Source organism: Micropterus salmoides, unplaced genomic scaffold, assembly GCF_014851395.1.
Source record: "Micropterus salmoides isolate LMB-PRFRI ecotype aquatic unplaced genomic scaffold, ASM1485139v1 Ms_hic_scaffold_31, whole genome shotgun sequence".
Taxonomy (NCBI): domain Eukaryota; kingdom Metazoa; phylum Chordata; class Actinopteri; order Centrarchiformes; family Centrarchidae; genus Micropterus; species Micropterus salmoides.
In genome coordinates this window covers 19,889-31,861 of record NW_024042373.1, presented here as the reverse complement: position 1 = coordinate 31,861, position 11,973 = coordinate 19,889, and the positions used below count along the sequence as shown (strand labels likewise).

Below are 11,973 nucleotides of genomic sequence, written 5' to 3'. Positions count from 1 at the left end.
CAACTCTTTGACAGCAATACAGTGATCTTAGTTGGGAACGCGATGTACACACAGAGAGATGGACAGAGACAGAGAAGAGCCATAGAAGTTAACCGGTAGTTAAGAGAGGAGTGAGTTCACTTGCAGGAAGAACTGTAAAGGGAATAATGTTACATTCATGGCACGTCTGAAGTTGGCATTTTCTTTGCAACTTTTTATTGATTTACTAATGTACTTAATAGAGACTAGTAGATTCAACATACTAAGAGCTATTACCAAGCCACTTTAGGTGACTACTGTAGTACTATAGTAGAAAATTATCAAGATGTTCAGAGTTTCAAGTTATCTAGTGTCTCTGGCATATAGTTTACTTAACATCTGTAGTGTAAATAGATGGAAGTAAATTGCTTTTTAATTGCTTTTTTTTAAAACATTTTTGTTCTGCATTTTCTTGTTCTTTGTTTTGTATAGGATATCACTGGAAGTTATTACAAAAGGTTTATTTATTAAAAACGTGTTTTACTAAACTCGACAGCATGAACTGCCCAGCTCCAAAATGCCATGAATGCAGCAGTATTTCAGCAAGGCAGAAGTTGTCTTTATAATGAAAAATCTCTAGTTGTAAAATAGAGAACCACATTTTAAGCGATAACAACACCTAAAATTGTAGGGAACATTTTTTGTATTATTCTAGGGAATCATCTAAATTCAGTTTTGGCATTTTAGATTCTATTAAAACACTGTGAAATTACTTTGATTTACAGACCATAAGCATTCTTATGTGTCACACCAGTATATGAGTAGAAGCAGCCATCTTAATGGAGATCTATCTACTCACTGTCTATGCATTGTGCATTAAAGGCTGGGAGGGTCATCGCTGAAACTATGAAGGATTAGTGACGTGTTTGTAGGGTGTTGTCGTACTTGTCAGATGTGTGAAGTGTTACTACTGCATCCATCCTGTAGAGAGTGCTGCTTAGCCTCTGGAACACTGATAGTCTGGCTCTGAGACTCATCAAAGGCTGAGTGAGAAACCTTACATCATTAGAGAAGCTTCTGTGGAGTTACATCCTGCTGTCATTTAATAAGCTTTGATGGCCACTCTATACTATTGTGTCTGGAATACTAAAAATCATGTTAATTATGTACAGCTCCCCTTAAAACCCCAAAGTCTTGTGCTCTTTGAACACAGTCTTGGTCATTATTGAAGCACTGACGTGATATAAAAGTTGCTTTATTGTATATTGGTAAAACATTGTCAACTGTGTACTGTACATCTGTGCTTTTGGGAGCAAAACAGTCTTGGTAGTTAGAGACAGTTATGATAATCAAAGAGCAAGTGATCAAATAGTCAAACAAAAAAGACTAGACTAAAACTAAAAACACCATATAAGCATTTTAATATTGTACTCTTCCCTCCAAATCATTCCCATGAGTTGCCTAAAAGTAAAACATCAGACATGACATCTGTGTGGATCATATGTGAAAACGACAATGTGAATCTTTCTTTGGGAATAGAAGAACAAAGGGATGAAAGCACTTTGATAGGTGTAGACAGTGGTCCGTGTATATAAAATAGGAGCAAGTTGTAGTCTTAATGTGTGTTGGAAGCTATGTATGTTCCCATATGACGGGATGATCTGATGTTGTGTATCATGGATGACGCATCGGTAGCCCTTTATCTTGGTCAGCTTAGAGGATTTTAGTGTAACTTTGGTCACCTGTGTTGTACAATTGGCTATGATGGTTTAACACTGTCCGGTGTGTCCCCATGTTGTTCCCGTCAACATTCACTGGTTATTACTTTCTGACCAAGCTACAAAGTCTCATTTACGAAGTGGGCAAGTTCCTTCTTATCATTAAATTTAAAGGATGCCTCTGGTAGAAGGGTTTGCCATGAATGAATTTCACTCCTTTAAAGTATAAAGTAAGCATAAAGTATGTTAAGTCATTGTATGTGATTTTCATGATCCTAAAACAGTGACAACTGACAACGTGTTGAGACACGAGAACAGTTCCAAAGCTGCATGGTTAAATAATTTTAATGACAAGCATTCAAACCTGTGAGGTTGATTTCGCAACCTGTAAAACAGACATTAGATTTGATGAAAATGATGCACTTTACGTGTGAGGAGGTGAGTGATGTTATCCAGACAGCTACCAAGTTTTTGTAAGGGAAATTGCTAATGATGAAGATTGTGATTCTGTTTTGCAATGTATGAATCTACAGGCTATAAACTAAAAAGCAATTCCAGTTAAGTAAGTTTGTAAAACTTAGTACATGTGATTTAAGTGAAGTCATAGTGAAATAAAATTGGTTGTTTTCCACGTATTTGTTAAGGATTTTGGAAGGGCATTCTTGTAGAGAGCTGACAGGAAATGAGATGGGTGATGACGTGACACAAACGTCCCTGGACACGGTCAGCATCTTAAACCGTTAGGCCAACCAGGCATCGCAAAGTGAATAGTATTAAGCTAATTCATGCTTTTAGTACTTAGGATTATTTGTGGAATAAATTTAACATTGCAATTTTGCAGCTTGGACAAAAGGCAATAATCAGATTCACTCTGATGTCCCCTCACAAATGTTTGATTCCCCAGTTATAGAGCTTGAATACCACCTTTCCACTAGTATCTTACACTGTCCCTTGTATATATTTTCCACCACGTTTTTATCACTCCAGAAGTAACTCAAATAAATAAAAAACAAAAAACAAAAAAAAAACGTATTAACACTGAGTGAAGGATGTTGACAGATGAGCTTTCACCTCATAGACCTGTTACCGTTAGGGTCAATAATGGTATTATAAGATTGAAAGCATCAGAAAGGAAAAGTGTACTTTTCTTTTTTCAGAGTCTGCCTTTGTCCTCCAAGAAAAGAGCTGCTTAAGTATCAAGAATGTTTTTAAAATGTATTAAAGATGCAAGATTATGAATTCATGTATGAGGTTTGTCTCTGTTCTGTTTTGGAAGATATGTCATATATGGAACACTATTAATGGGATTCATGTTGACGGGCAGGAAGGGAGGCAGTGTGTGTCATGTTTGGTGAGGTCTAATACGTGGCTTAACAGAAGTATCACAGAAAAAAAAACCTGGGATCACATAAAAACAAAATCGCACACATTGGTTGGCAGACTTTACTTCATTAAAACAGTAAGAAACAAAGTGTTTTCCACTTCAGTTTGAAATGCACTACTCTAATGTGACATGTGACACACATTGGTCAGCCCTTACTCCCGCCTACCGCCACCCCCCTGTTAGACTTTCCAGGCTTAGTCTTTTGGCATGTGGTAGAAAGTAATGTTCTGTATTAAACAGCTCCTATAGACACCGTGTCATACCTACCAACACAAGATTGGATGAAAGGAGGACCAAAGTATTTTCTCAGTGTCAAAAGAAAAAGGCTGAAAATAATGGAATATTTTAGACCAATTTGCACAATTTAAAAGCATATGGTATATTAATGGAATTTTGAATTTGAATTGTCCTCCTAAGAGAGGCAGCTAATTGCATGAAATGTAACTTGGAAAAAGGTTAAATCCAGAACAAAAGGGAGTGTTGGTAGATAAACACCTGGAGCCCTTAGCTGTGTCTCCCACCTACAGAGGCTTGTCAGCATCACAGCACTGAAAAGTAGCTTTCTCTACTTGTGTCCTTTACCACATATACAGCAACTACCAGATGGTAATCCAGTTAAAAACCAATATTCAAACTGTCTGTTTATCAAGGAGAGCACAAAATTAGAACTCTGTATTTTTACATGATAAATACAGTATTGATTTTATTCATGAGACAGGCTTTGTCCCAATCTGTCTTTACACATTTATAGGAACCAGGCAAAATAATCTACTTTTCAGTGCCGTGGAGTGGGTCCACTATATTGCGTGCTGTGTTATTCTGTAGGGCACAACACCATAGCAAGAGCATGCAGAAGACAACAAACTGCTGGTTGTTAGAGGCATCTGTCCCATTAGATAGAGCTCATCTCCCCTATAATTCTGAATATTTGGTATGAAAGAGTTGTTCATTGTGATTAATTGTTAACCAGTGATGTGAATATTAATCATGAAATAAAAAGATGAGCAAAAGATCAGGCAGCGTCACAGTCATTTCTTTTACATTATAAACATTTTATTGTTTATTTTATTTAGTTTTTGTTACATATTGGTTGACCTTTTTAACCACAGTATACCATAATCAGCAGTTAACCCAAACTATACACTCTACATTTAGCTACAGTGATGGACTCCATCTTCTAGTTGTATGTTATTTTCTGATCAGTAGGCCCACAGACCATCATCTTAAAAATCTTGCATTTGAAATATAGCAGCATCTGGACTGATGGATGAATTTCAATGTATAGTACTGTTTCAGAATCTTTCTTCACAATCACAATCTATCTAATTGTATTTGCTAACTGAGTGTATTTGGGTTGTGATGCTTATGCAGGTTGTATGGAATTGCAGGTCTGAAACTACTTCCTCTTTTAAATAATTATATATTATATTATGATATTGGTGTCTGAGCTTGGCATTGGAAGCTTTTCAAAGAAAGACAGTGTGATAAAATATACACTACACCAATGCTAGGACAAAGATAATGACATATTTTGGGAATTAATTACTTATGACTCCAAAAAGTAGGACTTCTCAAACTTACTTCCTCATTCCTATAATGTTTTCATATTACACCTAAACATTCACAAACCTGATATGTCTTTTCCCTTTTTTTTCTTTTGTGTTCTCAGACATCAGAAATTCATTGTCTCATATGGATATTTATGCATACCAAACCATTCAGATGCACGTGCATTTCTGAATAAAGTTTGTCATACTATTGGATGACAATTAATGATGCGTTAATGTGTAAATTTTTTGTTATTTTCGCTAGATAGCACTGCAGTGATTTTGGCCTGAAAACACCAATGGGACAAGGACAGAACCCACAAAATATTCATAGGCATTAACAACCAGGCTGTAACAACCAATACAACTGTATGATCATGTGCTCTTATTTTGGTTTGCAATCTAGTAAGTATTAAACTGAAAATACTGGGTACCTACAGGGTACAGTGCTGGTAAACAGCTGAACGGTTGGCAATACACTGACATCCTATTAAGTAATTATGGTGTTTTTCTCTATTGGGATGTGGTACCAAAACACAATAATTTACAAATGGACGAAGTGCAATAAAAAGCTATGATTTTGTCCTGCCTTCAGAAGACAAACCTCAAGGGATTTGTAATGTATTTTCTACTTCATTGTATGATTTGGAAAGAACAAGTTGAGAAATGGGTCTATTCTCTGTTCATTCCGCACTGTAGCAGCAGGTAGCTAGCATAGTATATAGAAAATCTGCCATGAGTATGGTCTGGAAGTCCTAAGGTCAAAATGAAAGACACCTCCTAAGTTAGTTGAGAATTACCGAGCTAAGATGCTGTGGGACTTCAAGATCCAGACTGACAAACTGGTGATTGCTAACCAATAATACATCGTGTTGATCGACAAAACGCAGAAGAAGGCAGCAGTGATAGATGTAGAAAAACATCAAGAAGAAGGAACACGAGAACCTGGAATAAATACCTGAAAGGGCTGAAAGAGGATCTAGAACAGATGTGAAGACTAAAAGCAACAGTGGTGCCATTGGTAATCAGAGCACTGGGGGCTGTGACCCCCAAACTGGGAGAGTGGCCCAAGCAGATTCCAGGTATAACATCTAAAGTCTTTGTACAGAAGAGTGGTGCAATCCTAGGAACAGCTAAGATACCGCGCAGAACCCCCAAAGTCCCAGGCCTCAGTCCCAGGACCCAAGCTGGAGGATGACGCATAGGCTACCTACCCACGAGTGGTGAGAGGAGGATTTTTTCCCCACATATAGATGAAGGTGGATCAAACATAGCTAATACTGAATGTTAAATGAGGTACAGAGGAACCTAGTATTTATTTTCATTCTTTTAATTACACAAGACGAAAAAGGTATGCAGTTGTAGAAAATGTTCAGGGGTGCGGGCTGTATTATAAAGTATCCATACTCTGTTATTAATTCTTACTCTGTATTACACAAGAACAAGACATGTGGGGTAGAATATAAAAAATGTTGTTCTATTGTTTACATTAAACTGTTCTTTTCCTAATGGCTAATATTTACTTCTTGTGCTTTATTTGGGGGCAGAGCCCTTTAAAGAGAGAGTCGCGTCAGCGGGGGTCCAAAATGCTTTATCGTCACATGGTTCATGGAGACCGCAGGTAGTTCCTGGAAGTTCTAGGCGGACAATTGAAAATGAGAGAGAGAAACGAAAAGCGTTTTTTGGTAATTTATACAATAAATGCGTTGATTTACAATATTTGTACAGCACACTGACACGTGTATGTAGTTATATACTATTTTTTTTTTAAAGATATACATATATTTTTGACAATAACAGCTACAATCACCTACCTTGTTGACATTTTTTGGCTAACCTTACATTGTTATGAGTTGTAGTTTTTCCCTGTGAGTTTGAGTTTGTGCCATTTGTTTCTGGTGTCCTTTTGTTTACCCGTTCTTTTTGTTTCCTTGTCCTTAGTGTTTATGTCTTGTCTCATGTTCTAGCTCGTAGTCCTGTGTGATTTGATATTGCTTTGGTTTGGTAGTCTAGTTGTTATATTGTTTCTTAGTCACTGCCTTAACTCTTGTTCCTGCGTTTTAGTTCATTGTCCTTGTTCCCAGTCCTGTACCTTAGTTCATGTTAAGTGTTCACTCTGGTCTGTTTTGTGTTCAGTAACCTGTGTTCCGTCTGTTCCCCCGGTTGTCACTCTGCCTGCATGTCAGTCTCTGTTTCCCTCTGCTTACTGTCTCTCTCTCTCTCTCTGCCTTGTTAGTCTCATGTCTGTCACCTGTGTTGCTCCCGCCCTGCTCGTTAGTCTCTGTGTATATATACCTGTTGTTTCTGTCTTGTCCTTGTTGGGTCATTGTATGTTGTCACCCTGAGTTGCAGTGTGTTTCTTGTGTGGTCAGCCTCACTTGTCGTGTTTCCCTGCTCGTTTTGGATTTCTGTTGGACAGCCTTTGTTTTGGACTTAGTCTTTCAGCCACTCTGTTTGTAAGTGTGCTCGCCTTTTGTTATATTAAAACCCTTCAATGAACTGCACCTGCTAGCCTTCGTGTCCTGCGTTTGGGTCCTCCAACCTGCTCAACCTCAACTGCCTTCACCACAAGACCCTAACATACACTGGAAAGTGTGTTCCTCTTGAAAACACATTTAAAATTCACATCAGATTTACCTTTCTAACATTCCTTTTAGTAATCTCATGGTACCAGGGTTAATTGATCTTAATGACTAATGCAGGGTTTTTCAGAGTCTGAGACTTCGGGCCTCCCCTCAGATAAAGCTTGAAAATTAGCGCCCCCGACCACATTATTAGTTTAATTGGTAAGTTTCGCTCAATTCCTGGATCCCTATGCAATCATGATTATATTATTTGATTACATTCAATATTTGAGCCAAATCAGCCAAAATATTGCTGTTCACATAACTTCTGACTACACCAAATAGTTTTAAAAAACAGTTTTCTGACTGATGGGGGGGGGGGAACGGTTCCCAAAAACTACTGTATCTTTGAACTCTCACACATGTAGGCTATTCGACGTGATCTCCTTTTGAAGAAGATATACTTTACTGTTATTTTTACACACGGGTCCGAAAGACAAACACACACGAGAGATGTCAGAGTAAGGCGGCTGCCACTCAGTGCGGCGCCCTGAGCAGTTAGGGGTCCAGGGGCTCAAGGCCTCCTTCGGCAGTGCCCAGGAGGTGAACTGGCACCTCTCCAGCTACCAGTCTACGCTCCACAACTCTGGCCCGAGCTGGATTCGAACTGGCGACCCTCCGGTTCCCAGCCTAATCCTTACGGACAACTAATGCAATAAGTACTGTAATATTGTTTCACTTCCATTCACTGAGCCTCTCCTGAAACTGCATGGAGCCCCTAGGAAGGCCAGCCTCACACTTTGAAAACCCCTGGACTAATGTAATCTTTATGACTTCAGATAGAACAGACAGCTGACTATCAATGATTGTCATGTATTACTGCTGCACTAGGCCTGAAAAAGGAGTAGGAATGTATGGTTTCACAGCTGAGATGGAGAGGAGGAAAAATTGATTGACTCAGGTCAAAAGGAGTAACCTTACAATCACTAAAGAGGCTAACAGCAAAAACTATGTGAGGTACTTATTCCACAAAGAAAGAACACATTAGTGGCTTAATGTTTGATTTATTAAAAACATCACTGCAGATAATCTTCAGGCTCCACTGAACCCCCTTTGATTCCTTTGCTGAGACAAGACGAACCTGTTAGACAAACCTACACATCTGTAAAGATTCATCCAGGTCATGGTTATTAATAAAAAGTTGAATCTGGAGCAACTGGACTTGGTTGTAGATAACGTTTCAGAAGAAGTCCAGTTGCCCTCAATTCAACCTTTCTTGGAAACGGCTACAGGTTTGATTGAGAAAATTATGTATTGTTAAGTTTTGGAACTTCATTAACAGCTTTTGCTGCTGATGTTGGCATCAGTTAGCCTACTAGATAGTTTGTTAGTTAGTGAATGTTTTTCATTAGTTCTCACACACAGGAACTTTGATGTTGATGTGATATGAATTTGTACAAAGTAATTACGTAATTAGAGTAAACATATCCAGAAAGAATTGAGTGTTCACCAATATGGTGCATTCATCTACTACGATGTTTTAATGTGGTTAAATAAACCTGAATTGTTGTGTGGAAAATAAGCTCATAAGCTAAGAAGGGATGCACACACTTTAAGAAAGGAAAGAAAATAATATAACAGAAAGTTGTGAACACTTGTCATAGCCTAATTCGGGAGAAATGTGACCCGTGAGAGGACAATAAAAAAGGGAGTCTCCCATGAGTTAAACTGGAGCTAAGCTCTGTTGCTCTTACTTCTGTAGCCTGCAACAGCGTGTTGCTGCGTGTGATGTTGTGTGTGTTCTGCGCACGCGGGTCACGTCACATTCAGGCCACGGACAGTTCACACTGGAGTCTGATATCAGATTCCAGTGTGAACAAAATGGGATCTTGGAAAAAAATCGGAATTGAGCATTAAGGCCTGCAGTCTGAACATAGCCTTTGTTGCTCTTCTTCTTCTTGTCCTCCTTCTTGACCACAAGAAAGGAGCTTTCTCCTCTGCTTTTGGTCATAAAAAAACTCTTATGCAGCAAAGTTATCTTCAAATTGACTCCACTAACACACATAAAATATGGCTTAATTAACAACAATCACATTTAACAAAAGCTTAATATCTGGCTCCATAATAACTTTCAATGTTTGTTTTTTGCTACTCACCATTAGTCTATGGTATTTTTCACTGCATAAATTAGCCTAGCATACATTTTCCCTCTACTTATAGGGTAACATATTACATGTATTATATATATACATATTTTCACCATTTCTTACTCAACGCTGGTTTAAATCCTCGCAACTCCCAGCACAACGGCACCAATGAATTTCTGCTTGAATGCACATTTTATTGAAACAGAGTAGCTGATATTGCCTCAGCAAGAGCAACAAGCTAGCAACTGGCTAGTCGCCTTCAGTCCAAAAGGCATATCTCTGCTGCTGTGCGCTTTTGTTGCAGTGAAACAACCTATTAGCTTTCACGTCTTGTCAATGTATGTTCTTTGCAGCAGCTGCTAGCTAGTGGACACAATGAATGATGTGGAAGACATGTAGGTGTGAGGAGCGGGTCCACTGGTGGGGAACCTGCAGGTTCGGAAAGAGAGGTCAATATACAGGCAGGAAAGTTAGGATGAAAGAGAGAGGTGAAGTCACAAAATATTACCCTAAAGCTTTATTCACCTGAATGCACATTACTTGAGTAAATTTAAATTCAAGACAAAACTGTTGAGGTGCATATAGGCAAACTTAAACTCAACATAACCAAATATATGCTGGTTTTTAGCTAGCTAGCTAGTAAAACACTGACTATGACAATGTCCACTAACAGTTGTTCATACACAGCAGCAGCCACCTGCTTGTATTTCCCATGGGTATTACTGCACATTGTGATATAGACAGAAAAGTATATTTTGAGCTTTTTTGTTTTTGTTCGTTGTTCAAGTTAGTTAACATAAAAGCTAATTTAATGTAACATTAGTCAATGCCCCGTACCCTGTACGCAGAATAAGCAGTTGACGATGGATTGATGGATGAAAAAGACTGTGCTAAATTATAATGGTTCAAAAAGTGAAAGATATCAGTAATCTCCACTGCACCTATTTTTTTAGCTAAATTATCTGTGCATACTGAATAATGTTAATGTGAATGAATGAATGTTCATCATGTTAACTAGCTTTAGTTAAACTAACTAGTACAGAATGACACAAAACTTGGAGCATTCATGTGGTTAAGGTATTTATCTTCAGAATTTGGGATTGCTAAGTGCTCACGTTTGTCAAACCTAGGTGCTTGGCTTTGTTGAATTAATTTTAGTTGGTGAAATATCTCAGATTACCAAAATATATACAAGATAATTTCACCAAAATTAAATCTATAGTCATATAGGTATTCGCACATGTAGCCTGTTGTTATCATGTGCCATGCCATGGAGACAGTAAAGTCTAATGTTATAGCTCAACTATAATGTGATTTTAAATGTAGTTTTGGATGCTAAATATAAGCTCTAATTATCACAGGTCCATGATCTATTTATGTGGTGTGTTATATGAGATATAGAAGTTGTTCTTGCTGAATATACAGTAAAGCATAGTTAGATGTGCGAATGTTACTACAGGGCTTAAGATGGTATTTGGAGACAATATTACCCACTGTGCTTAATTTATTTCAATTTTCATGCTTCATTCTGTACATCGATCTCATTTCCATGATGATTTTAACAAATTCTCAACTCAGTTACTCTTCGTCAAAAACAGGCATTCATTTCATGCCTTTAAATCCTACTTTAAAATGTATTCTTGATCAATTTACCAAAAAAACAAACACAAAAAGGGACATTACTACTGGGCCAATTGTGTTTACTGTGAAAGCAAACTGTTAAAATCTTTTGGGGTCAATGTGGAAACATGCCTTAAGGGTTATAACACAACATGTTTAAAATGGGTTAGACAAGTTCCAGAAGTTAGTTGTACCCTTGCTTCTACCCATGTCCTTGTCTTCAGGCATGGCATTGTATCCTTAGGCATAAAGATAACCCGTGAAATTCCTGCTGGCTGCCTTCACAGCACTAATGATTTAGAGGACAGCTTGGGGTCAGCTCATGACGCACGAGCGAAGTGCTTTTATATGAAGAGGAGCAGCAACAGTTCATCAAGCAATACACAGCCAATAACTTATTGTACAACCATCTGGAACAACAGTATAGCAGTGTAGAGCTTTATATGGGACCTATTCAGACATTCTTGAGAGGCAGTGCATGTCCATTCATTGGCAAAACAATTTTGTACTTGTATTTGATATCAGTATTTCAACTTTTAGTCCAGTTTTATGCAGTGAATTCCAATCATTACATCCTGTTCAAATATGTCTGGTTCAGTTTCTCCTAGGGCTCATTAGACTGAATTAAACTGATCCTTGTATTATTAAGTAGGACAACAGGGAAGGAAGGGTGAACAGGGAGGAAGGAAGGTCTGCACCATGGACAGTGACCTTTTTCCACTTCTGTAGGAACAGTCCAGACTATGGAAGTATACGCCCATTACATTTTCTCCACTAAACTGCAAAAATCCATCTATAATGATGCACAGTTTATTCCTGAACCAGACCAACTAGCTACGAGGTCAACCATGGAAGTACCTAACTTCTTTCCAGAGGGAAAGAAATTCACCTACCATACAGTATGCTTCCAACCTTCCAACATGTGAATTAACATAATTAATGCTCGTGCACACATACAATGAATACATCTTAACCATTACAAGCTGAGAGAACTATGTTACTTGCTAACTTGCTACATTGCTCTGGCTTAACATC

General features: G+C 38.1%; 1 protein-coding gene across 1 annotated transcript in view; it reads right to left on the bottom strand.

The window, feature by feature from the left end:
• LOC119884028 (microtubule-associated protein 4) overlaps window positions 1-10,048 on the bottom strand; it is a 19,568-nt gene extending 9,520 nt beyond the window's left edge. The window contains exon 1 of the mRNA XM_038694502.1: window positions 9,971-10,048. Within this exon, the coding sequence (XP_038550430.1) occupies window positions 9,971-10,048 (78 nt within the window). The remainder of the gene's footprint in view (window positions 1-9,970) is intronic.
• Window positions 10,049-11,973: the final 1,925 nt, after the last annotated feature.